At 50.7% G+C, this 27,495-nt stretch overlaps 1 protein-coding gene across 12 annotated transcripts in view; it reads left to right on the plus strand.

Moving 5' to 3' along the window:
• Window positions 1-27,495, plus strand: part of LOC125948999 (probable serine/threonine-protein kinase DDB_G0267686) — an 80,431-nt gene that overhangs the window by 29,768 nt on the left and 23,168 nt on the right. For 7 of the 12 annotated variants that reach the window (XM_049675640.1, XM_049675641.1, XM_049675644.1 and 4 more), the window contains exon 1: window positions 23,358-26,356. In XM_049675640.1, coding sequence (XP_049531597.1) covers window positions 26,325-26,356 — 32 coding nt within the window. In that variant the 5' untranslated portion in view covers window positions 23,358-26,324. Of the gene's footprint in view, window positions 1-828; window positions 881-15,766; window positions 16,397-19,082; window positions 19,275-19,416; window positions 20,148-23,357; window positions 26,357-27,495 lie in introns of those variants that run through there. The other 5 variants (XM_049675650.1, XM_049675646.1, XM_049675649.1 and 2 more) reach the window with 5 other exon arrangements.

Genomic DNA, 27,495 nt, shown 5'->3' on the forward strand with positions numbered 1-27,495 from the left:
CCGGCCACCACCACCGGGTTCATCATCGGCACCTCTTTCGCTATTCCTCGGGGTGTTTTTTTTTGTTTTTTTCGCGAACCTTGCTGCACTCCATCACCGTTCGGCTGCTGGTGCTCCGATTTGTTGTTGTTGTTGTTGTTGTTGTTGTGCTTCCGTTTGGGACAACAACGGCGCGTAGTAGGGGGGAGAAGCGCTGAGATGGGAAACGTTTGGCGGTGTCTTGTGACCCTTCCCGCGATCGAACCCCTTTTCTCCCGGTATCCTCTCCTTGACAGCCGGGGCAGACGTTTGGTGTGTTTTTTTCCTGATGATTCATCGTTTTTTTTTCGGAGGAGAAAGGGACAGGGGACAGACCGTTTGCTTGTTGGATCATGTCCAGGTTGGTCCTAATGCACTCTCTAGCATTAGGATTACGTTACAAATCCGTCCGGCGTCGTGCGATTGACGCGAGTTGCCAAAGGTTAGCCAGAAGCAGTAGCAGCAGCAGCAGAAACAGCAGAAGCACTTCTCGAATTCCTCCTTCCCTGTTTGGGTTGTGAGGGCAGAGTATGTGTCACGTCAAACGGAGTAGACTCCGGAGTCGGTGTTGGTGGAGGAAAGGGAGGAGTGATTGAATGCTGTTGGGAGTTCCGAGGACCTTTTTGACCCTTTTCATGTTCCAAATGAAGCGGTGTGGGTGGCCCCAACGATCGCGTTGCACTGGAAGATGTCTTAACTTTATTTTTTTTTCTTTGATCTGTTTATACACGAACATTACAAAGAAGATGCATTTAGCTTACATATTAAAATGAAATCCTCTCATCTTCTCTCTTTCAACACTCCTTTCAGATAGCCGATAGTCAGCCAAGACCATAACGGTCATATAACGTCCAATGTTCACGTGAGTATTCGCCACTTGGTTGCTTAAATAAATATGATGTTTTAAATCCCTGTAATTGGTGGCAATGATGCTATCCAATCATCACCAAACAACGTCGGTGACACCAAACGGTACACACAAATCATTCATAAAACCCGCCTGCGACACCGTTGCGCTCGGTCTGTCTCGTGGAAACGATTAAAATGTCCACTCAGGGAGCTTACACCCACCCATCGACGAGAACCGTCATATTTCATCGCACTCAAAGGTGCAAATGGGAAGAAGAGGAGGAGGTCTGACCAGTCCTGTGTGGACGGCATTGCCAACGTATTGCCAGACGTTCGAGTGATTTTGTGAAAAAATAACGCTCGCTTTGCTTAAAAATAATAAACAACATTATCGTGTTTGTTGTTCCGCTTCGGTGTTGGCTGCTGCTGCTGCTGCATCGGCCACCGGCGTTTGAGCCGATTTTCAAGGGATAAGCTGATGTGTCCCTTGGGAGATCGCGAGACGTATCAATGGCCCCACCGCCAAGCCAAGTGTACATCGCGACGACGACGACGACGATCAGCGAGCGTCATCACGAGGGCGCTTGTTTGCGTTTGCAAAGCGGTAGCTGTCAAAACATATGGCTGGGCATCATATCATGGCCTGCTAGCTCGCAAACCCCGTTTTTCGCATATGGTCGGTTCGCCCGGTGCATCGGTGCAACATTATTGCGAAAACATGAGTCAAAAATAGGGAACACAAATCACCGACTCCGTCTCCGAACAAAACCGCACGCAGGGAAGCGACACTAGTAGTTGTTGTCGATTAACCTGCCATATCTTAAGGTGTTTGTTGTGAGTTGAAAGGTAATCCCGTATGTTTCTCTTTCCGCTCCGCTTCTTCTTCTTCTTCTTCTTTTTGGCTACAATGTGCTACATCGTTCGAATCGGCTCACCATTCTGGCCATTCCGGGCCGGTGGCGAGGATGCTACTCCACCAGAACGTTCGTCATATTTGTTGGCTTTCATTTGCTCGCCCTCCTCCGCTGGTCACCTTGGCTGGTGCGGCGCGTTGTACCATTGCGTCGTGTCTGCACCCACCTACACGCAGGCACACGCACACACACACACGCTCATCTTCCTAGTTGCAGCAGCCGAAGGTGAATTTTGGTGTTTTTATGTAAACACGGTGCGCGTCCGCTTGGCCTCCGTGGCCGCCCCGTTTTTAGGGCAGCAAATCCCAACGAAACCGACGACCAAAAGCCGCAAGACGACGAAGACACCCGTTGAGGCCGGGCCGGATGAGTAAGACAAATTTGAAAGCCGCAGCGTCGCATGGTGGTCGTGGTGGTGCGCACGGGGAGAGGAAATGCGCCAATGGCGCGCGCGCGCTCTCCTCAGCGCGTCCCCTGTTTGCTTTCCGCGCGAACGAAGAACGATTCGGAGATTTCGGGGCCGGATTTACGATGCCGAAATATAAAACATCATAAACCATCGATGTCGGCGTCGGCGTCGTCGTCGTCGTCGTTGTTCTGATCTTCTTTCGCCATTTCGGGGATGCTGGTCTCAGGATGGTCAAGGTTTTTGGGTCCCAAACGGGGCACCGTTGTGCCCGCTGCCACCTGCTTGTTTGCTTGCTTTTGCTGACTTCTTCTTCGTGGTCGTCGTCGTCGCCGTCATCGTCTTCGATATTTCCTGGAGCGTTTTCCAATGTCTGCTGGATCCAATGGTAGGTTTCGTAGGGAGATTATCCGGCGATTGATTCATCCTGGTGGTGTGGGGATCATCTTCTTCGAGAGAAAAAAAATCTAAATCCAACACACACTCTAACGAACGCCAAAGACCTCTATCCGCCACCTATGTCGTCACCGAAAATATGGGAGCAGGATTGAGAGCAGGAAAAGCGAGGAAAAGCGAAAGCGAAACGATTTATGGCACGGGTACGTTAATCGTTCTGCTTTTGCTGCCGCTCGGGCTCTCGTGCTCGTGCTCGGGATTAGCGTCAGAGCTATAGAGAGGCGAGATGCATACGATAAAAGCGTCATCATTATACGCCCGGACCCCATAGGGGTGGGTGTCAGTGCTGCGATCATTAACATTGTAACCTCGTCCGCGGACAGCCGAGCGAGCGCGGCCTTTTTGGCTTTGGCAATCCACCGCGTTGCTATGCGACTGCGGCTCGTCGTCTGCCAGCCTAGACCTAGACAGCCAAAAGCAAGCCCCTTGAAGTGGCCAACCAACCGAGGGCCGAGTGTAAATGAGACGACAAAGTGTCTAAAAGACGCGTTTCGGAGGAGTGATTTTTTAAAGGATTTTTTATGAATGTCCACATGAGGTTGGTTGGGACTGCGGGTGTGGGTGGGGGACCAAATCACACTCCCCGGTGATTACACGCACCGATTTTCGACGCACCGAGGAAACCATTAAAATTCGTTCGTTTTAAATGACGCTTTTCACCACCCGGGCGGGGGGTTTTTATTGGTGAAATTGGCAGTTAAAAGACGAAAAATTGTGATTGTGCGAGCGTGTGATCGAAAGTTAACGGCCCATTTTAGCGCCAGTTTTTTTGCTACTGCCAGCGTGGCGGTTGGAGGTGGCGTTTTTCGGATGCATCTCGGTTGGTGTGTTTTGAATTCATTTTCGCTCGCGGTGTGTGTGTGTGTGTGTGTGATTCAGAAAGGCGACTTTTTCGGCTTTCTATGATATGCGTTTGTCTGTCGGAAGCTCGTTTATCGCTCGGTTGACCCAGTTTCTAATTGATAGCTGAGTAGCGAGGAAGAGTTTTGGGGAGTGGTTTACGGTTGCATTCTGCTGATCTGAAAGAGCATTATTGTAGCGTTCGACTTGTTGTTTGCCACCCCTCGGGGACGGGAAATGTCTTTTCTTTTGGTATTTGGTCTTCACAAATCACGAGTGAATCCTATTAGTAGATTTTGAGCATCATTCTCTTAGCTTGCTACAAAAAAAGAGTGTCTCCTATTGACTTGTGATCTGTACCTTGAATATCTTTCAACATAACCTTCCTTTTTAGTTTGACATTTGAAGAGCGGATATTTTTCTTCTGTCATATTAATCGTCGATTATTTTTTATTAACAGAACATTAGGCTTAGCAATAATTTTGAAAATGTTCCAGAAAGGATCCATTAGAATAAAACGAAAAGAACTTCGAATACTGAAATGATTGAAATACTTCAAAGTAGGATATTCCTATAACCTGCTGTTCACTCAATGTAATGAATAATCCATTCTTAACAGCTTGCCCTCAAAAGCAAGACCCCTAACCCAATCTAAAAGGGTCGTTGAAAACCGAGAATCCTCCCTAGAACAAAGGATCATAGTAGGCGTGTTTTTCGCGCAGCATCTTCTTGCACCGGAACCATTTCACCCATTGGATCCAAAACAAAACAAAAAAAGGATTTAAACGTCATCCGGCAGAGTGTGCGCAAGTGAATGAACCTCCAGGACGAGGACGCGGACGACGAGACCCCGGACCCCGTTAATTTGCGTAAGTGACACTCGGCGGCACTCAATTTACGATTCCATGACTGACATTCATGACCATCGCCATCGCCCTTTTTCCAGTGCATCGCACACGCAATCGCGCGCCGCATCGCACACGCATGAATTATCCATCCCATTAGGCTGCGCTGCGTGGAGCGCGCTCAGGATCTTTTCTCTTCTTCGCTTCTAGGATGTAAAATAGCAAATCTGCCAAAGTGGCGTGGAGAACTTCCAATGTTAATTATTGTGCCCGTGGTGGGCCGGCTCGGGAAACATGGAGCGAAACAAGTCGTTGTCGTTGTCGTCGTCGTCTGCGTGGGTCGTCTGCCAACCACCAACCAGATCGGATACACAGATCGAGATCCGTACGCACGGTGTCACTTGTGGTGTTTATTTATTGCGGCTGTGGTGCGCTTTTCACACACACCAAAAAAAAAGCAAACGCGATCCAATGATCCCGTACCAATAACGCGCGCCACAAACCGCGGAAAATATCGTTTTGGTGCGATGCGCGATCCGCGGAAAATCCAATGAAACATGTCTCCGAGATGCTCAACGCAAACTGGAACTTCGCCATGGCCCTTGTGTGCTTCCTTCCTCTCCTCTACCGCCAAACCCGGCGGCAAAATGGTGATGATGAAACGACAGTCTTGCAATGTATCCTTTGTGTGTGCGCGTGCGTGTGTGTGTCCAGGGGTTTCGTCTTAATTTATCGACCTGTGCGGTGTGCGGTATGTCGACAATGTCGACAGTGTCGCGATCATTTCGCTGTCTGCTGCGTGCTCCTCGCGTCTAGAATCGCGTCTTGTTCTATCGCAAGGAATCGGGAGAGCAGATAGAGAGAGAGAGCGAAAAAAGAAACACGATTTCGTTTTCCACGCCAGTTTTCACACCTTTGTGCGTGGTCGAGAAATGGGGAATTTTCTTACCCAAAGGCGCGGAAAACAACAACAACAACAAACTATGCTGCTCCTCCTGCTGCTGGAGATGAACACCGATGCCGCCGATTGTATGCGATGCGTCATTTTTCATCCCAATGATTAATGGTTCGAGTTCGAGTTCGAGAGAGTTGCACCAAAAACCACCGTCGCTCGGCGTATCTGTTGTCACCGAAAGCAGGGAACCGATATTTCCTCATAGGGAACCGTGTTCCCTCCTTCCCCTCCCTTCCGTGCCCAAAAAACCGCAGACAAACCGCACCGGTGCCGATGTTCAACCTCTAAATCATTAGCTGGTGGCAGAGGCAGCAACATCGATGCGCGCCCCCGCTGCTGCTGGTGGGCGATCATGATGAGGGTGTAATGCTGTTGATGCTGCTGCTGCTGCTGCTGCTGCTGGTGGTCGTCCGTCGAAACCATTTGCTTTATCCATATCATTGCTTTTTTGATGTGTGTTTTGTATATATGTTATGCAGTCGTAAGTCGCTTGCAACATACAGTCTCGGCGAGATCGTGATCTTGCTCTTCGGTTCTCCTTTCCCCACCATTCAAACCGTAATAAACCAGAAGGAATGGAATTGTTGGGTGTCTTTCAAAAAAACAGAAACTCGTACTATGCATTTTCGTAGCGGAGTTGACGAAGTCCGTCTTATCGCTAGATGCTGCTACTGCTCCTACTGCTGACTGATTGATACTCACTACCGCAGGAGACGTGGGTTTTTGTTTTGATTAATCGCCATTTAACGGGGTTAAATATCTCATTCAATGGGCGACCGTCCAGCGGTGTCCATCTGGAAAATCACGACTAAAGTAATCCGTTTGTCTCTTCCTCTCTTCGGATCCGTTTGTAAACAACCTGCGCCAGAAAAAAGAAAAGTCGCCTTTAGGACTAGGAAGACCCCCTCCGCATAGAGCTGGGTGGTCCAGACGGTCCTATTCCCGGTCTAATTCGCGCAAATGTGCGTAGTTCCGTTCCGGAAGCAGCGTCCAACTGGTGGCGCATGCAATGCACTGCAAAAACAAACAAAACCGGCTACTACAAATGCCCCACAGAGCGATCGTCAAACCAGAGTTCCCATTGCAAATAGCGTCCGGAATAACGTACCGGGGGCGTCGGACGAACGAGAAAATTGTTTACGGTGATACACGACGGAGCACACGGGCTCTGATCTGTGGACGCGCATTTCGTTGACCGTTGTTCATATGGCCGTTTCGGTGTGTGCGGTGAGGCGGATTTTCCATCCATCGGAGAAAGGGGTTTCTCATTTCTTTCGCCGCAAATTCGTGAAGGAGAATCCACGGACCGGAGGGATAGTCGCGCCAGGCCGGTCGGTAATAAGTCGCTGCGAGCAGATCGAGTATTTGGGTTAAATATACTTTATGACCACGCATTGCACAGCGCGCGGCGACGGCGGTATTGCACCCACCACCGGTCATCGGTGACGGAGGGCGGGGGTCTCGCAGAACTACGACCGTGTTGGAGAAACCGTCCAGAGAACCAGTCCGGATGGATGGACGGACGGACGGACGGACGAACTGGTGTCTTCGACGGCGCAATCGTTGTTTATACACATTTATGGCTGCATTAGCCGCCGGGCCCCGAGGCCGGGCCTGGAATGCAATGTTATTTGGGGAAACAAAAGCAAAACGGCAACAGAACCACCGTCTCTCTCTGTCTCTCTCTCTGCATCGCTCAATCGTGTGTGTGTGGTTCAGGTTTCACAAATCATCTCTTTTGCGTTTAGCGGGAAAGGGGAAAACCAATGTGTTGTCGATCGCAAAGTCGTGACCGTTTACATAACCCAAACACAAAAGTCTTAGGTAATTCTAACCAGTTGTTTTAAAAGATGTTCTGGATTTGCTCGAAGAATTGAATATGCTTCAAAATATCCAGAATCAACATGATCTTGAGAATTAATTATGTGTCCTTGGATTAGTTAATCGTGTAATAATAATTTTACATTTCATGCGCACTACATTTCTGCAGAGCACCTTTTGTGGAAAAAAGATATTGTGCAAACTCATTCGATTACTGTCGAAAGCTTATTCTAAATATAATCCTGCAAAATCTTGCTTCCGAAAGTGGTAAAGCGGTCCAGAATTGGCGAGTTTGAGGTCAACCACAACGAGTATGCAGTTATAAAATTTGAAAGATTCCGTCACTAAGACAGAAGCATGACAAAGACACATCCAAAATACTCTACCTGTGTTTGGATTAGATATATCAACCCATTTAAAGCGATAAAAACTATGTACCTTATCCAAAAATACGGTTAAGAGATTGAATCTTAATTCTGAAAAAACCTATCTCCATCCTTTATTCTTGAGAACCGTTGCAATAATGACAAATATAGTAACAAATCTAATTCCCATTGAGTATGAGTAAAAGAATCATTTTCTATTATAATATGTATGCACCATGCAAGCAAGGTGCTCTGCATATGGTGAGGAATTCGCTAAATTTGACGCTGCAATTGACGGCTGGTCGCCAGGTAAACACAGCACCAGAACATACAGACATCTTTGCGTGAATGCAACAGGTCCATCTATCGTTCTATCCCTTCTGTCACTGGCCGATTACAAAGTATCCCCGGTGATGCCGTTTAGAATCAACATCTTTGGTGCGTCGCGATCAACGACAAGACGCTAAATCTTGTTGTTGCAAGCGTGCATTGTTGCTTTTCCTCACTTCTCGTCTTCCTGCCCGCTTCCCCGCTAACTCGATTGTTATTCTGGGATGTGTGTTTTCGGGGAAGGAAGATTAAAAATCCATCCGAGGCTCACCGAATCCCGGGAGTCTGATGCCTGATGGGGGCAGAACGCAACACGAAAGGGGAATTAAAAATAGTTTTTTTTTTGTTCAATGGGGGAAAAGCGTCGGTGAGGAGGTCGCACACCAGTTTGGCCTTCTTTAGCTACCGCTAATGCTGCACCCGCCGGTATACCGGAGTTGCCAACACTTTCGTTTTTTTTGTTGTTTTTTTTTTGGCAAAACCCAAGCCGTCGACCAAGAGGACACAGATCGTGCTCCTGCTGGCGCTCCTGCTGCGGAGTAATAATTTATGAGCGTCCGCCGAGTGGGGGGGTGGGAGAGAGATTATTGCGTTCGCCACTCGTTTCACCTCTCGGTTGACTCGGGCCATGCACGCACGCACGGCTCATCGGTTGACCGAAAGCAGCCCTACCGGATGACCGATCCGAAACCATTTGTCAGCGGATGTCATTTGGGGGGTGCCCTTTTGGTGCTGGGGGGGGGGGGCCACCCGTTGAACGGTGAGTTCAATTTATGATGTTTCGTCGTTTGTTTTTCTTTGCAGCTAACAAAACAGACGGAGATTTTGTTGTTTTGCTCCCGTTGATTTTCTTAGTGCGGGTTGCGCAGGGAGAAGCCATTTTGGGATCATTAGTTCGTGAGAGGATGACAATATAGGATTTTCATTGTTTAGAAGACAGTTTTTTTACTGCTTTATATCAATAAACCGCATTATCATTACGTTGTGCAACCATTTTCTAAAACAGATCGTCGATGGAGGCGCCTGGTCACTCATTAATTTTTCGCTTTTTGTCGAGCGATTCCGAAGGAAAAATGTGAAAACCATGTTCCACGATGATGCAATCGCGTAGCTTCTCCCTTTTTTTCGTTTCGTTTCTGCCTTCATGTCGGCGTCTACAAACTGCTGACAGATTTCCGCTTCCTGGCCCCACCGGTAGAGGATACGGTACGCTGAAACCAGATCGAGCATGACGCGCGACCGTCGCTAATCGACCGTAACGAGCGGCGGAGTCGGACCGTGCTAACATTCTTGGGATAACGGGCAGTGGTTCAAATTTCACGCCGGAAATTCCTTGAGGAAGTGTGGAAGCTGCGACTGGAATCTAGATAGAGCGGGAGAGAGAACATCAATTAGACGTTGTCAAAGGATGTGCGGAGCATAATGGCGCCGTAATTGGGACACATTGTACTCTGGGGTAAAAAAAAAACCAATCAGACTTTTTACTTTTCCAAATTCTTCGCCCTAAGAAAACTGAAGCTCCCTGAAGAGTATGCCAAAATATTTGTCGCTCTTTCGGGTGAGTGTGTGTGTGTGTGTGTGTGTGTGTGTGTCGCCAAGGTAAACGAAACGGTGGCAGGGAGGTAGCGCCCTTCCCCGGACGATGCAATCAACTCAAGTCACACTTCGTTAGCGGACGGAGTTAATTGCACAAGAGATGCACTCGTCATCATCATCAGCACACGGTCGCCGGTTGTGCGTCCTACACCCCCCCCAGGAGACCATGAAGAGGACTAAGACGCGAGAGAGGGAGAGAAGAAGAGAGAGGAGAAAAAATGAACAAAAAATAACGGGGAAGAGTAATACCACGGAGCTGGCGGCCAACAACGGCCAAGAGGTGGCTAAGGAAAAATGTAGGCCACTAGAGCTAGGACCCAGGACACCGGCCAGTAGTAGACATGCGGCTCACCGTGATTCGTGACGATTGATGGGGTTCGTCCTCCGGCGTTACACGGTCTCGCGTCTCGCGTCTCGCAACCGCAACCACCAGAAAGGTTGTCAATCATGTTTCACTGTCCGACGGGATGGTCACTCGAAATTTTCGGCCACGTCGATCGCTCGGTACCGTAACCGTGCTGTACTGCTCGTTAATGACACGACACGACGCGAGGGTCTCCACGGAATGATGATGGTTGACATTTACCTTCCGGTGTCTGCGCCTCCGACTCGATGAAGGTGAGTCTTCGAGAGTAAGTGTACTAACGGAAGACGAGTGTGCCTTAATGATCTATATATGACGTTCCCCAGTATTGGAATTGCGGTGTGATGGTCGTCGATTAGTCAGACATTCATCATCCTTTTGGAGAATCTCTAAAGAAGAGGTTTTAGATATGTTCGGTCAATTTGTCGCGTAATTCTCTTCAATTAATTTCGAATCCCAATAACTATCATCTCCGCCAGTACCTTCAGTATAGCTTAAGACCGCCCAGTCTACTGCGATACGTCAGTGATGCAACAACACGCATCCTCAAGGCTTTGACAGATCGTGCACTAGTTTGTATCCCAGCAACCCTCACCAAGTTTTTGACAGCTATCGACAATCGCGACGCCGAACACCGATTGACGGACTCTCGCGGGGCGTGACAAACTCGGACCTGGTGATTTCATCAGACGCGCCACAGACCATCCCGGGGAAATGGGCCTCGACGACCGTCGATTGTTCACAAATAGAGAGATTGTTTCACAAATTCGTGCTACACGATAATAAAACGTTTAAAAGCGATAGGCGAAGGGTGTTTGTCGAGTGTTCCACCATCTGTCACCCGGATTCCGCTGTCTAAGGATGGCCGTCGATGCACATTAGCTTAATTTATTAGATCCCGAAATCGAGCAATAAAAGTGGGCTGTCGACGACGACGACGACGACGACGACGAAGACGCAATCGACCGGCAGTCGCACTCATTTCCCCCCGTGTTCGTCGGGGACAGCTCTGCTCCTTTCGCTTTTACGGCATCGTGTGTGTGTGTGTGCACACTCGCGTTTTGTTTGCCAAAAAGCGCTTGACAACTTACTTGCCTCACGAAGCGAGAGAAAGAGAGAGAAAGCGAGGGCCAGTTCTTGATGACGATACGAATATGGGGATGTACGCGACGTGACACACGTCGACGACCTCTCTTCTCTAGGGTCTGTGCGGATAGCTGGGGCCCCCGGTGGCCGTTCCGAGCGATCGTCCATCGTTTCGGTCGCGATTGCTCATTGCTCATTGCCTCTGCTTCTGGTACGGCGACGACGACGACGACGACGCCATCATCATCGTCCCCGCTGCGTTGCTTATTGGTACGCATCGCGGAGTCGCTGAGATGCGGCGCTGTTTCGGGACGACACAAATCCGGACCTCGTGGTGGAGGAGTTGAGTGATGGGAGGAAGCAGCGAACAAGGAGAGGCAGCGTCGTGCGGAATGCGCGTCGGTCCGCCCCGACCGACGCTCACCGATGTGTCATGAACGATTAAAAAGACAAAAAAGCAACTCTAGAAGAAGGCGGCGAACGCGGACACACGTCGCTCCCTACGTGCGCTAGAAACAGAGAGAAAGAGAGAGAGAGGGCGAATCGGGAAAGCGATGCTATGCCATCGGTATGCTAGGCGGGCCAACACGGCCACGGCTATTTATAAGTATTGGGGGCCACTAAATGAGGCTTTGAGGGAGAAGGCAATGGCGGCAGTGGCGACGGCGACGACGGCGACTACCGAAAATACAAGAAAGCAGCGCTATACCTTAACGCCTCAACGAGTACAACACAACAAACGCAGCTACTAAGCGAAGGCAACGCGGCAGGCAGCAGGAACGGGAGCAAAACAAGCCAACGGCAGCGGCGCAGATACAAATACAAACCGCGCGCGGCATTGGCAGACGCGGACCATGAGAACGCCCCAAGTCGACCCAGAGTGACAGCTCAGAGCCCGTAGAGATGCGTACAAGAGGACGAGAAGCTATTTGCTGCTACGGCTGCTGCAAGGCTCCTCTGATGCGTAATGTCGCGAGGACAAACACACAAATTCATTTCCTCACCGAGCACCGAGCACCGAGGACATTCGCCGCGATGATGCCGCGACGATCGTGTTGGTCGGTCGGTTGGATTGACTTGTTTGGTTGGGTTTGTTTGACTGCTTCTTTTTCGGACGCGCCAACCGTGGCTGTCTTTTTGGACACTTTGGAATCTTCTCGACAACACGCCATTCTGCCATTTTGTTCCTTCATTCCGTCTTTCTTTTTTTCAACTCCTCGATGCCCCTTAGGAGCTGGTACTTCAAATTTAGGTTTGCTGGTGCGTCAGATATGATTAGGCCTTAGTGTGCGTGCACCTTTACGTCTGTTTGAACAACTATTGTGACCGATTAGACCATGATGATGGTGTTGCTATTGTGATCATTTCTTATGACGACAATCGACATCGAGGCCGAAGAAAAGGGTTGTATTAATATGTCTACACCGATCGCCCGCGAAGATGGCGTCGATCGAGAAGTGTACAGGTGCGCGACCTCGCGTCAGAGGCCTGTCATCCAAATGCCGGTGGCGACGGCGATGATGGAGCGCGATCAATCACTAGAGCGAGGGAACGTTTCACCGTCCGCAAGCTACGTGTTGTTTTGATCCGCGCCACTCTGCGTGGAGTCATTCGATGACGGTTTCATCTGTGACTAATACGTCAGCATCTGTGTCATCATGAACGCCGGGTGGCCAGAGCTGCTATTGAATGCCCTATGCGCTATGCTTTCTGGAATACTAGCAGAACTGCTGCTGCGTCTGTTTGTTTGTGTGAAGCGTGTCTGAGTCAACATAACTTCTCTCTCTCTATCTCTCTCTCTCTCTCTCTGTCCAATCGATCCAACACTCTGTCGACACAAAAACTGAAACCATGTTCGTGGTACGCCGGCGGCAGAGACTTGTAGTTTTAGGGAGGGCCAAACCGACATGTGTGCAAATCTTTTTCATTTCATCGTTCGGTAAGTATGCTTTATGCAATCTTTAAATATAGCGTTCAAACTCTGCGGTTGGTGTGTCCACACCACACTCGGCTCGGACAACAACGCACACAATTATCAAATTCCTAATTCCGCGTTTATCGATGGTGAGAGGAGAATTGCGGCGTTGCTCGCGATGAAATGAATTTTATGTCTCCTTTTGCGAATGGGACACGGGATTAACCTTGAAAAAGCCGAGAGAGGGAGGGCGTGATTAATGGTTCGAAAAGGGACACGTTGCGTAAACAAACCCGGCGGTACGCCGCTGCAAAGCCGGCAAAACACTTTTGCTTTTTAGATTCGTCGAGCCGTTACCGAGACACGATACAGGAACAGCAGAACCTCCTTCTTGGCCATACGCGCCATACCCTCGGCACGAGGCGAACGCCAAACAATAGATGACTGGTGGTGCAGGTGGTGGTCCGCCAGCTCTCGATTTGACCTCCGAGAAATGAATTTTATGTCGCTTCCATCGCCGCCATTACACATCTCGGAAGTATAAACAAACCACCAGCAGACGTCGCTTACTGGGCTACTCGACTCAGAAGAAGGACTCTTCACTGCGCTACCGATTGCGTGTGTGTGTGTGTGTGGGTCGCACGATTTGTCGCAGAAAATAAATTAGATCAATTCGTGTGCAGAAGAGCATGCGGCCACCGCTTGCATCACCTTTCTACCTCTTCTTCGTCTTCGCTATGTCGTGTCTTCTGTGTAGTACGTAAAGCGTGAGATGAGATGAGATACGCTTGCGTTACGTTTCGCACGCCCCAAACCCTCGCGGGCGCACGGTGGCATCAGACGACGGCGATGGTTGGTGTTGGCGGTTTGAACGATTAGCGACAGGCGCAGATCGGAGACAAATTAGACGACTTTTTAGGGACGCCTTTCGAGAGCGTTCGAGAGCACGGCCGTTGGTGGAGTGCGTTGGATGGGTCGCAGGTTGATGTGAAACCGAGTCCGTGGCATGACGGCTACACAACCACCCCGAGCATACTGATAATCATCTCGCGCATTTCCGTGTGTCTCCTCGCGGTTTCCGCGACTTGGTGATAAGACACACCACGAGAGAGAGAGAGAGAGAGAGAGAGAAAGAAGGAGAAAACGAAGACAGAACAGGCAGCTGCGAAGTGTGCTAATGGTCGGCGTGACATTGAAATTCCTGCGCCAAATAGACAGCAAGGCGAGCGTAGCGGCACGTGGGAAGTTGGTCGACGGTTTGGGGACGCCAGCGCAAAAGGATTACGTGGCATAATGGGGGTCGTTACAGGCACCGGCTGCTGGGAGGAGTGGGATCGTCGGTTCTTGCTGTGGCGTCGTTTCTACTTTTTCGTCGATCCGTCCGTAGATCCGTCGCGCGTAGACCGGTTAAACTCTGTCCAGGAAGCAAGAATTGAACAAAGTCGACTGCAAAGCAAACGTTGCTCTCGTTTGCCGAGATTCAATTTTCACGAGCAATGGCTGCTAGGATTGATTGGTGTTGTCACCATCTGGTAGTTGATAGATGACAGTTAGTCCTGGTGGATGAAGTGAAAATCTAAAAAAACACACCATAATTTGCCTTCAATGCGACGTTACCTTGAAAACAAACGAGGTATTTCCGTCATTTTTCCATTTAGAGAGTTAAAATACTTGTTTACACCATATAATCAGCTCGTATCGACGGCTGCGCTGCGTATCGGATCGAATTCGGATCACGGGCGGCATTGCCCATCATTTCCGAAAGTGATACTTCGAGTAATCGTTCCATCATCAACTGCCCCAAGCCATGCCCAAGCCCAAGTTGGTTGACAGTTTATAAACTCATTTTCGCCCTTGGCGGTCTGGCGCGACACTGGCTCTGGATGACTGCTGGGGCGAGAGTGCGCCGCAGGCGACCATTCACGGGGAGAATGGAGCTGAAGGAGGAGGAGGAGGTACAACGATCAATTTCCGCCTCCCGCATTCCCCCGAAAACGCGTGCCACGATGCCGGCAGCAGGTAAATAGCTCAATTTCATCTCCTCCTCCTCCTCCTCTTCCTTTTTCTCCACGCACTGTGGGCGACGGCGGAATTCCGAAATGTGTGCGGCGCTCCCATCATCATCATCATCATCATCATCGTGCGATTGCTCTCGATGATTAAACGCACTCCGAGTGTATGCAGCGGCATCGGACGCAAACGCACACACACTCATACGTGCACACGGCGCGCACATCCATTCGATCGCGGAGGACGCCTGCTCTCGCCGCCGTGCGAGAGAAAGCAAACGCGTTTTCTGGAGGAAAAGAAGTTTTGCCGGTGTGGCACGTACGCACACAGAAGAGCTGGGGTCCGTCGTCGTCAACGTTGCAACATACCGACGGTAGCCGCTGGCGATGCCCCCGGATGATAACACACCAGCAGCAACGAAAATGCGTCGAAACGGCACTATGTTTATGTGTCTTCACCACCATCACCACCATCATCATCGGAATCATCATCGGATTGCTGACCACTGAAAAAACATTATTTTAACGCGAAGACGTCGTTCAACCGCAGCAGCAGCAGCGAAGAAGAAGAGGAAGATTCCGATCATCGGCACCCCGTTTGCGTGCCTCGTGTTCCGGTTTTTTGCGTTGCGTTGCCTTCGCGTCTTCCTCTCGCGCCTCGTTTTGTTTACACTTGTCGGTGGCGGCGTCGACTGCTCCGCGGCCACCTTATCAATGCGTGAGCGAGAGAGCCCGAGCCCGAAAGCGAGAGAGAGAGAGGGTGCAAGACGCGCGCCGCACGATCATCGAGCGAACAAACACAACCAAACGACTCGATCGGTGGCGTGGTGTGCGTGACAGACACCGGAAAGTACCGGTAACTATAGCAACAGCTGATCGGTGCCATCAAAATGCCATCACACTGTGTGTGTGTGTCAGGCACGCTGGGTCGCGTTGCGGTGTTTTCGCGAACGCCCGGAGAGCGCTCCATTCGCTCTCGCTCTCTCTCTCTCTCGCGGGTGCGCACGGCTGTAAAGGAGAGGAAAGAGAAGAATTCAATAAAATATGCATATTGCTCGTTCGCTTGCGTCGCCAACCGACCTCAATCGTCGCGGCTGCAAAATCGTCGTCCAGCCAGCCAAACACGCCAACAAGAAACAAACACAGCAAGCAGCACGCGCGCCGCGCCTGGCTGGACCGGACCAGACCGGGTTGACACACATAGGCATCGTGGTGGTGGTGGTGGTGGTGCACCAATCCGCGTCGCGCGCGCGATCATGCGTCGGATTGCAGACAACGGAGAGCAGAGAGCAGAGAGCAGAGAGAGAGAGCGAGCGAGCTCGGCGCGCGCGCCTACTACATAGGTAAACATAGGGAGGAAGAAGAAGTTGAAGAGTTTTCACATTTTCATTTCGGTTTGTCGCGCGTGCGGTCGGGGTGTCTTTTCCTCGGACGACGACCACACGGACTGCACCGACAGTCGCACCACCAGCAACAGCAGCAGCAGCAGTCCAAGAGTTCAAAAGTTGGTTAGTGATCTGTTCGTGCGTGCGTGCGTGCGTGAGTGTGACTTTGAGTGTGGTTATGGTGGAACACAAAACCCCTTGTGGCCAACGTTTGTCAGTTTTCCGCCTGGTGCATTTTCCTGGTTAGTTTTCATCGCGAATCAATAATTAGTCGAACTGGGGAAAACGGGCAACGGACAGTTCGATGCGATTAGACATTCCAGTGTGTGTCCGTGGGTAGTGAGAACGTGGCCAACGCTGCCGGGGGGGTTGGACCAACACGTCGCATCGTGTTATCCCACCCCCCGCAGACACAGACACACACGTTGCGTGCGTTGCCAATTTGGTACACTTTCAATCGAACGGGTTTTCCGAATGCCCAAAACGGGCCCCGCAAGTGACCATCGCAACGGACCAGGGAAAGAGACAGCCAACTGATGAGAGACTGAGAAGGAGAGAGCCCAACAGCGGCAGCAGCAGCGGAAAGCCATAGGCCCCTATTGCGATTGTCTTGTCTCGTTTCCAAGACAAACGTCAGTCTGGTGTCGGTATTGCGAGTGTCTTGCTTGACACCGATTTCTGTCTTGGAAACGAGACTCAGCTGTCTTGTACTCAAAGCTACCAGACTGGGAGTCTGCCAAACAAGACTGCGATTTAAGATTACCGTAACAGTTTTTTATTTAGCAGACTGGCGGTTGATTTGGAATTTTTGGTTGAATTTAATGGAATTAATCAATAACCTATTACCAGTAATCGATTATGTTCAATTGTACGAAATGGCACATTTTCTGAGAACCATGTAATGGGCTTAAACCTCAGCATTTGCTTTCGTGACGATCGAGTTCCTGAATAAAAATGCATCAGAGATTGAGAATAATTGAACAAATATTGTACGATTGAAAACATTTTTTTGATGAATTAAAACACGTTAACGGTAAGGAAATTCAAACTGCGCACGATTGTTTACAAACAAAGCTGCGATTTTGATGGCTTTTGACAGCCAAATGAACACTTGTTCATTCAAGTGTTCATGCGACACTCGCAATACCGATTTTAGACAACCAAGACTCGGCGGTTTTTGCCAGACAAGACTGGTCGAGTCTTGTCTCGGAAACGAGACAAGACAATCGCAATAGGGGCCATAAACTAAGTATGCTCTGGCGATGCTGCTGCTGCTGCCGAAAAATTGCGTTCCGGTTCCTCCGCGATGGAGAAGCTTCGCGGTGTTCGAAAGAAGAGCAAAAGGAAGAGACAGCGCGTGCCGGAGAGATGAAAAAAAGTGAAATAAAAGGAAAGCAGCGTGAAGGATGGGGGAGAGGCACATGAAGTGCCACATCTTATTATTCTCGTCAAGCGTAGGAAGCAGTGCTTAAGGATATGCCTCAGTTTGGTGCTAAGGTGACACCGGGCGAGGTTGTCAACCAGTTTCAGGCGGGGGAATGAACTGGCACAGCAACAATGTATCCCGACGAGACGCAAGAAGCAGAAAGTTCGCTTCCTTCTTCTTCGAGAATCTGCTCATTGCCGTGTGTGTGTGGCTCAAGGTATGGAAAATGCTGCAGCAACACTTCATGCGAACCGCTTCTGGTGGAGAGAGAGAGAGAGAGGGTGCATGCTCACTCGTGGGCCAGCAGAAGAATTGGGCAGCAGCAGCAGCGGCAAGACGCGATAAAACTGGAGCAGCATGCGGTGATTCGCGCGTGAAGGTAGAGGCGCCTCTCGCCGCCGCCCTCGCCGCCGTTGACGTGTAGGAAGTGAGAGCGAAAGCGACCGACCTCCGCACGGACACAAGAGCGAGAGAGCGACGTCTAGGAAGTGACAAACTGCGGCTGCTGCTTCTGCTTGGTGGCTGGCTGGCTGGCCTGCTGTGTTGTTTGATGTGTGTTGCCATTGATTCACACCCATCCTTTCTCCCTTCTCTCACACTCACACACACATCAGCTGTCTCGCTCTCTCGATCTCTCTCCTGGGTCGTGCTTGACAACGGCTGAGGGTTTTTCTTTTGTGTGTTTCGAGTCGTCCAACGCTAACTAGCAGGCCGGAAGAGAAAAGGATAAAATTAGTTGCAAATAGCCGAAACCCAAAAACCAAAATAATGTCGAGAAAGTTCTGACGCACACAGCCACGCGGCACACGCACATGCTCACATTCCCGGTTACATGGGGCCAACTCCTTTATGGTCCTTCCGGCGGTGATGGGCTTGGTGTCTGGGGTTGCGGGTTGCAAATCACCAAGTAGCAGGCCGATACGCGGACACACTGGCGACAGTCCCAGTTAGGCTCCACCGGGGGGAGGGGAGGATATGTCTCTTTTGACCGCTTTCGCAGCTCTCTCGCTCTCTCTCTCTGTCCCGACGGGGTCTATCTCTCGCTCGCTCGCTCTCCCTCACACACTGAGGGGGGTGGGCAAATGGTATACGTGGTTAACAAGTGCGCCATCGCGTCTATTACGCTACTTGTCGCCCGTTTCTGTTGTTTGTTTGTTTATTTGCTTGTTTGAGACTATTTGTTTGTGCAGTTGCGTCTCCATGTGTGCCCCCGTGTCCCGCTATGTGCGTGGCCGTTTTGTGGTCCGTCGCACTACTGCATCTGTATGTGCGCGCGGTGCCGTTGCCGTTGCTGTTGCCGTCGCCGGTGTGGAACCGCCGTCAAGGGCGTGTACACGCTGGCTATAAAAACGCCTCCCGCTGTGGTGTCGGCGGCCGCGGATTACGCACTCAACATATGGCGCTCTCTCTCGCCGTTTCTCTCTCTCTCTTGCTCGCCGTATATGTGCTCCACAACGCAACGACAGCAACAACGACGATGATGATGATGATGATGATGATGATGGCGACGACGCCGGTCACACACTCTCAAGCGCGCGCGAGATGCTCTCACTGTCGGAGAGGAGAATCGGCGGTGGCGTCGACGGCGCTAGACGTCGCCACAGTAACAGCAGCCCTCAAACCTCGACAACGTGTGGTGGCACGACGACGACGACGACCACGACACGGCTGACTCTTTGCTTCGTTGGCTGCTGGTAACACCGCCCGCCCGTAGTCGAAATCCGGGAGCAGTACCGAGAAGAAGCTTTTCCTGCTCGGGGTCGTCCTCCACACACAGAAGAGTAGTGCGCTCATTACTCACTTTTCCGTTTTCATTTTCACGCAACGCATCTCTAGCAGCAGTGCTGTGCTGCCCGGTCGTCGCTGTGTGTTATGCTGTGTTGGCAACCGCGAAGGTGAGAAGTGCAAAACTATCTCTGCTCTGGTCGAGGAAAACGTTTTTGATCCGAGTGGCCTGGGTGGCAAAAGTGTCCTTTCTCCTTCTCCTGGTTCCGCATCGCCTCTACTGAGGTTGTTCCGGTTCCGTGGTGCAAAGTGTTTTGACCAACGCGAGGGGCTTCCTGAGGCGTTCGTGGCATTCCCTGGAACAAGTTAAAACACGCTTATTAGAACACAGTACTACAGCAGCAGAGAGATCACCTTGGAAAAACCCTGCGTGCCATTTGGTGTCTGTGTCTGGTGCCTTCTTTTTGCGAACTGCCAGTGACGACGGTACTGCGTGTGAGTGTGTGTGTGCAGTGCGTGTGTTTGTGCACCTGTAAGTGTGTGCTGATTGTGCGTGTGTGTGTGCTCTGGTGTGGTGTGATACGCAGGATATAGTGCAAAGTGTCACGTCGTGGCCGCGACGCAGGCCGCCGTCTCTTTGGTGATAGTGGTGGATGCAGATGCAAAAGAGCTGACACACATCGGAGTGGAAGGAGGTGGTGGGGCGTATCACTAGACAACAGCCCACCCCACACCCCGGAGTGTTTCTCGTGGCAACAGCTGCGCGTGCACAAGCGGCTGCCCGTGGGCTGGGCCCCCTCTACTCTCTGCGTGTGCTGCGTCGTTGCTCGTCTCGCTAAATGGTTAGTGTTTGCTTCTATTTGCTTCTTCTTGTGGATTGCTTTTACCTTTCCCGGCCACCAAACTGGCCATCACAAACTGCGCCGTAACGCGACACACACACACACACCGGTTACTACGGAGAGACGCGTATGAGCTTTTGGATTCGGTTTGTTGGAGAGTTTCTGGTGTGTGTCCATGTCGAAGAACACACACACGCGTGTTCCCACAGCCATTTGCGGCCGTTTCTCCATAAATCAATTGTTGATAAACGCACTCTCGCAACAGCACCAACAACACGGCACAACGCGAGTAAAGCAGGCGGCTCAAAAGTGACAGCGGATGACATACAAACACACACACACACACTCGTATCCCAATTTGGCTCAAATGACGCGATTCTCGGGCGCGTTATGGCAAAAGGAAATGCGGTGCTACCAGGTCCAGAGATTGCACTTCATTCCGGTGGCCAACCCTTTGCTGTATCTCGCTCTCTCTCTCTTTTTTTCTCTCTCTCTCTCTCGCACGCGCACCGGGAGCAGCAGTAGCGCATCGGAATTTTGCTCACCGCGCCTGGCCTGGTCTGGTCTGGCGTGGTCTGGTGACAACTACTACTGCTGCTGCTGCTGTTGTTGTGACGTAAGCGCCATGGACCAGACACGGACCAGAACGAGAAGAGCGCCGGACCCCGAAGTTTAGTAAACAAAATGCCGCCTGCCGGAGAATGAGAGAGTGGGACAGCGCCTATCAAAGAAGAGCGTTATGATTTCGGATTTGCGGTGGCGGCGGCGGCCTCGGTGACGATATGAGGTCACCTGCTTCGGGCGTGACGTTTCCGTGAAGAAGGTGGGCGGCGTGCTCACTAGTGTATGGCCCGCGTGGGGCGTTTGCAATAGGGAGATATGTAATGCGTCACCAATGCTGATGTCGCGTTCAAAAAACTGTGTGCCTGTGTTTGACGTTTGGCGCTAGGCCTCCAGCAGCTCCTCGGATCGATGCTCGCGGACGACTTGGAACTTTTTTGCATTTTCATTTCCTGTGCTTGCTCACTTTACGGCGCTCCCTCAATAACCCAACAACCGTAGGCCATGGCGGTGGTCTCAGGTGTGCGTACCCCTTGCTGTTCCTTGCTGCTCTGCCACGCCATTTTCGATCAAGCGACGCCGCCCTCTCGATGATGGGGCGCGCGCACCGCCGTACACACGCGATCATCCGTCGGTGTGCGTCGTCGTCGTCGTGCAAAAGAACTCTTGCTCTGGCCACCATAAACGGCACTGTCTCTGTCCGCTGTTGGTCCCCGGGAAGAGGGATGACTCAATGTGCTAGCTGGCCAACTGTGGAGGGGAGAGGTGCAATAAAGGACGAGCAAAAGGCACCAGAGAACACACTCAAACACCATCATCCGGAGTAGGCATTCGCAACAGCTACGGCCTACTGGGCAACGTTTTGGTTGGGGTTTTTACAACCATTTGAACCGGGTGTGTCTGCACACACAGCAGACAACCTCAGTAGCCTACGACTTTGCAGATGAGGCATTGTTTTTCCCTCCCTTCTTTCCGCTTACAGTTTGCTGATAACGCACAGACGCCACATATTTGTGCCTCTGTATGTGGTAGTGCGATGATACAGGGATGTTGGCTGCTTGGACGCACGCACGCACGCAGCGGACGGAGATGCGTCACACGGAGAGCGCGTCGTCCTCCTGCTAGTTGGCTGGAACGCACATCATCCAATAGCCGTGGCCACACGGGGCGAAAACTCTAGCGCAAACGAAAAAATTAATGCCAAAACGTTTACGCTTGCCGTTTACATGCTGTCAAACGATTATTGGTCCGTGGAGCGTAAAACCTAGCGTAAAAGCTTTTTGCAAACGGTAGGGCTCACAATATGTTCTTTTTGTGGTTTACATCGACAGTGAGTGATCATTGCTAGTGTATTCAATCCCTTTCTTCAAAAAAACGATTTTAATTTCCTCAACCCGGCCATGTAAACATATCGAAGCGCAAAAGTTTTGGCATTAATTTTTTCGTTTGCGCTAGAGTTTTCGCCCCGTGTGGCCACGGCTAATGGATTCGTGGATTTCTTCCCCGAAAAAAAACCGCTGATGATGATGACGATGATGATGGTATCCGATTTCGCTGCGCGAAAATGGCGTTGTTCGCAGTGTGCGGAATTTGATTTGTTTGTTTATTTTTTTTTATGCCTCCTTTGCGTCTCTCGCTTCCGTTTGTACTGCTTCCCTCCAGCTTTGCGCCAGGCGCTTGCGGAGACACGCACACCACTACCGACAATCGTCACCGTAATCCTCATCGTGGCAATCATCAGTAGCATGATTTGATGTTTGCAAAACGATGGCGAGGAGGAGAGGATCAGTTACTGATTTTGGTGTGTGGAATGCGTTGAGTAGAGAGCGAGAGCGAGAGAGAGAGAGAGAGAGAGAGAGAGAGAGAGAGAGAGAGAGAGAGAGAGAGAGAGAGAGAGAGAGAGAGAGAGAGAGAGAGAGAGAGAGAGAGAGAGAGAGAGAGAGAGAGGAGAGAAGAGAGAGAGTGAGAGAGAGAGAGAGAGAGAGGGGGGGGGGGGTGGGTCCATTAGTAACCATATCATTTCGCGGCAGCACTGGTTGCGTACGTGTGTGTGCGAGTGTGTGTGTGTGTGTGTGTGTGTGTGTGTGTGTGTGTGTGTGTGTGTGTGTAAGTGGTCACCAAGTGGTAGATAAAAATATCCGGCGATAGCGCGCGACGCAAGAGCTCTGGCAGGCGACAACATTATGGGCCAGCATAAAAGCGGACATAACCCCGCCGACCAACCCCTACTGTCGCAACGCGCTCTCCTGCCCTTAGAGCATAGATAGTGCGTGTGAGCATAGATAGCGCGATAGCGTTGGGTTAGAGAGAAGAGATGGGTGGATAAACGGGCGATAAACACGCGATAATCAATTGTGACTGCCAGAGAGAGGAACACCGCCTCGTGTCTGTGTGTATTTGTATGCGACGAAGCGAAGCATTTTGGTTCCGTTCTGCCGAGCGCGCGAGCTTTACCGCGAGTTCCGGTGCCAAACTTCTATGCCATGAAATCCTCTTCAATGATTAATGTGTTTATAATTCTACTATGTTTCCCCACTCCCCCTCTCCTGCCTGCTGAGTTCACACTTTGCTGCTGAACATGAAAAAGGAAGCGTTTGACATCATCGTACTCAACAGTACCAGGGTTCGGAGGGGGGGGGGGGTAGGGTGTCGTCCTCGTATCGAACTGTTCGTTCCGCACGAGGAGGGATCAAGTGGATTTCACTCAAATGTTAGTTGATTTTTTTTTGGAGGCCATAGCCAAAGTATTATGTCCTGGTATAGGTCTGTTCTTTTGTGTAATTCCATGTTATTATGTAAGAGACAGTCGATTTGCAGTTTGCTTCTATGCTTTACACATAAGTCTACGTTGGATTAGATGTCCAAATGAATGATCTGAAAAGGAATTAGTTTACGAACTATTGTTTTTATTGTACTACTGGTTACATATATGAATTCTGAACTTAAAAGCCATATAAATTTTATTGAAGTTCGCCCTGCAAATCTGACAAGCCTATATTCTCCACAAGGATCTGCTCACTTCGGTAACACCTGCTACACCCAATTGTGTGGTCCCGAGTCCCGTGTGTCCCCTATATCTTGCATGTCCTTTTATTGTTTTACTTTACCCAAAATGTCCCTGTTTCTCCGGTCCCTTGAGACTAATGGGATGGGACCTGGATACAGGTGTGCGTCGAAACAGAAAGCCTAGAACACCGCAAGAACTGCTGGGCGGTAGAGACGGAGTCCTGTGCGCACAGTTTATGAAATCCGAATGTCTCTGGGGAAAGAGCTATCACATTCATAGGTCCCTCAACTCACCCTCACAACGTGATCCACAAACCTGATATTACCGTTTTTGGTATTCAACGCTGGTGTGTCAGGTGCGCTGACTGACTGCTGGTGCGCCTCAATTAGTGAAGGATTCTCGATACAGACGTCGTCGATACGCCATTTTGTTGTCTTTTTTCTTCTGCCCGTTCGGGTCCCGTGGAATGGATACTAGGCCTTCGACTCATAACTCTTTGACGCGCGCGCTCGTTGTTGTGTGTGCATTTGTCTTTCAGTCACAGTCTTCTTCTGTGACCTACATTGCAAATAAGGACGCGCCGTGTGAGTGTCGTGTTGGCTATAGGTATCCCATCGTATACGCCGTTTTTCACGACACCCGGACGGTGACGAGGACACGCTAACTACTACGGCGCGTCTGCTGACCAATGTCATCTTGGCGGTGTTCATCTTTGTCTGAACATGGCGAGCGTCTCAATTGAGAGCGGCAGTACATTATGTAAATAGCATTTTCAGCGGCTTGTGACAGCACGGTCGCGTGAGATGAGGTTGCTCTTCCTGTTGGTTTTATTGGTCGACAGGTACTGTTCGACAATGTCGCAGACACCATCTGCGGTCTGTGGATGAATGTGTAGTACCTTTTGGAACTTCTCGAACTTCCAAGGTGTGCCCATTTTGTAGATTCTATTTAGAGAATGTTGCAACAAACCTGTTGGTTAGTTTCTCGACACCTTTCGGAACGACTAGTTCGGCGGTGCCCTCGGAGCATCTGAAAAAAATAGGAAGAGATCCCTTTTTGACGGCGGAAGCAATCCCGATGACAGCTACGCACCACCTCACCCCACTCACCAACCAACCCTTGAACTTCACTGTGGCTACTTTGACAGGAGGCAGACAGACCGAGACCGAGGAGGCCGTGACGTTAGAGGCAATTTTGAATAACGGAGATGATGTAACCTTTGCGCTTCCTTTCACCCAAACCCCCATCCCTGGCACCACGCACACCAACGACACATACACATACGCACAGGGGCAGACGCCATTCGATTTGATTGAAAATCAATGACTCACTGTGGCACACTGCGTCGTGGCGTCGGATTGCCGGTCGTTTTGTAGGAGAGAAGAATCCCTTCTCTTCTGCTCGGTCAACAGTCCGGCGTCCAATCCTGTGGTTACTTTGTATCCATGTTACCAAACCTATAAGCCCGCAATGCCTACTTCTGCTTCTTCGGTGTTCAGTACGATGCGGCCCCTCATCCACGCATTAGCCAATTGCATAATCCATAATGTTAGCATTTGAGCTGAGCAAGAATGAAACGCGTGTGTAGGGCAGAACCTTCCAGGCTAATGTGTCGACAGAAGCGCCCGGAACGTATGTTTGAACTTCGGTATCGTAAAACGCGCGGCCGCTTTACCATCGGACCTCGTATCGGTCGGTCGGTCGGTCGGTCGGTCACTGCCTGTTCTGTGTGTTACTCTATCGCACAGTATCGCGGATCCATATCGGTATCGGGTCCATTTTCGTAGCAGAAAATGAATATTTCATCGCCGCAAACACACGGCGGAGCTGGAGATGGTGGTATCGGCTATGTTATGCCATGTACATATTTTGCATAACAAGCGTACAACAACACACATCACACAGCAGAGCTTGTTGATGCTGCTGTGTGCTCTACTAGTTAGACAGAGTTGAAGCGCAGTAGGTGTCATCTTAGCTTGTACCGGATTTGGTGCGTAATTAAGGAGCGATTGTGTTTCTAGTATTGAGTGGAATCCCGGCCCCGGCCGCCACGGGGACGTGGCGTGACGACACACTTGGCAAAATGAAGCGCTCCAGAGTTGGCGCGTCTTAAGTGTGTCTCCTATCGTCCCTATCTAGGGTCAGAAGGAGGAGACACTGGAGGGAGCAGTAGAAGTAGTAGCTGTGCTCTTGAAATGTGCAACACGCGCGCGCGCGCACACCGCGTCCATGCCGGCGTCGTCCTCCATGCGGATGATGAAGAAACCTTCGCCGATCTCTTCAGTTTGCACACGTCAGCATCTCGTGCCGCGGCGGCAAACAAGATTATCGAACCAAAACACATCCACACGCGCGCCGGAAGGCCGGCTTAACCTCACTTTTGCCAGCGTTGGGGCTTGATAACCGCTGTGGAGGGTGACAACAAAGTTGTAGCGCCTCGGGGTCCGTCCAGGTGTGATCCGTGGTAGTGGAAGTGGTTAGTAGAGGGGCATAGTGCCGTGTGGCTTGACGCGTGTGTGCACGATCTGATGTCTCAATGTTTAGGAATTCAGCGGACCTCGCTGATAAGGGTTAGCGAGTAGTGGATAAGTTTGTTGGTTTGCTTCGCAATGACAACCTGTACCTGTCATCTGTCACTTCGGTGGGTAATTCAAAAGACAACTAAGTTAGGGCTGAGAGGAATGGAATTAGTTAGATTAAGACAAGTAATAGAATAAGCACACAAAGAACAAGAAGTAGCGTCAAACAATGCCGATTAGAACACGGTGGATGACGATGGAAGGCAACATCAACTTAGCATAACACTTCTCCGAGATGCCGTGGCAGTGCGTTACGACGACGAAGGGGAAGGGGTAGCGGGGGGGCTGTTGTGTGGAGAACGTGTATGTAAACAAATGTCAAGCGATAAGGTTGGGGGCCGCGCTTGGACCACTCACACTCACACTCGGCTGGCTGGTGGTGACAACGCGCTACTAGCCGCCGCCGATGTCACCATCTCACTACCACACGCGAAACACGTAAGCTCTGGCCCCCCGCGCTGGTTGGACCGCTTTCAATGCTGCCGAGGAACGTCAGAGAAACGTAGCAAAAAAAAACATTGGCTTCTTGGATCCGCTAGTGCGAGAGAGAGAGAGCACAGTGAATGCTAAAAAGGAGGAGAGCTTTTTGGCCCGAAGGACAGACATCCTTTTGTGTCGCGGTGTGTGTGTGTCCGCCGTTGGTCAATGCTTCCTAGCGTGATCGACGAACACACTACTCCTGCGAGCGTGTGGCGTATTTGGGGGTCGAAAGGACGCCCGCGGTCGTCGCGCTGAGAGAGCATCTCATCGTCAAGGAAACAACGCCGGCATCTTTTCGCGGAGTAGCGCACTTTTCATGGTGGTTGACGTTGTGGTTGTGTGTGGGGTATTAAGGGTCAAGCGACACAAGGAACACGCATTACTATGGTTTCTCTTGCCTCGCAAGGACAACAACCAGCAGCAGTAGCAGCAGCAACAGCGACCACAAGGCATCATCGTCGTAACAAGCTGTTTAATTTTAATCTTTACATTCGTCGCCATTGCGCACTTTTCGCCCCTTCTACTGCATTTCTATGGACTGTTTTGCTGTATTCGAAAAGTAGCCGCGGAGTAGGAGCAGTCGGTGCTTAGCAACGTGCCAGGCAAACGTGGCCACCATTTAAGTTGAGGGTTCTCTTGGTTGAAACTATTACTCGACGGAGGAGTCCCAAAGGCCCCAGAATTTGATAAGAAACTGCCGCATCGGTTCAAGCCAACTATT

This window comes from Anopheles darlingi, chromosome 2 (genome assembly GCF_943734745.1).
Source record: "Anopheles darlingi chromosome 2, idAnoDarlMG_H_01, whole genome shotgun sequence".
NCBI lineage: Eukaryota > Metazoa > Arthropoda > Insecta > Diptera > Culicidae > Anopheles > Anopheles darlingi.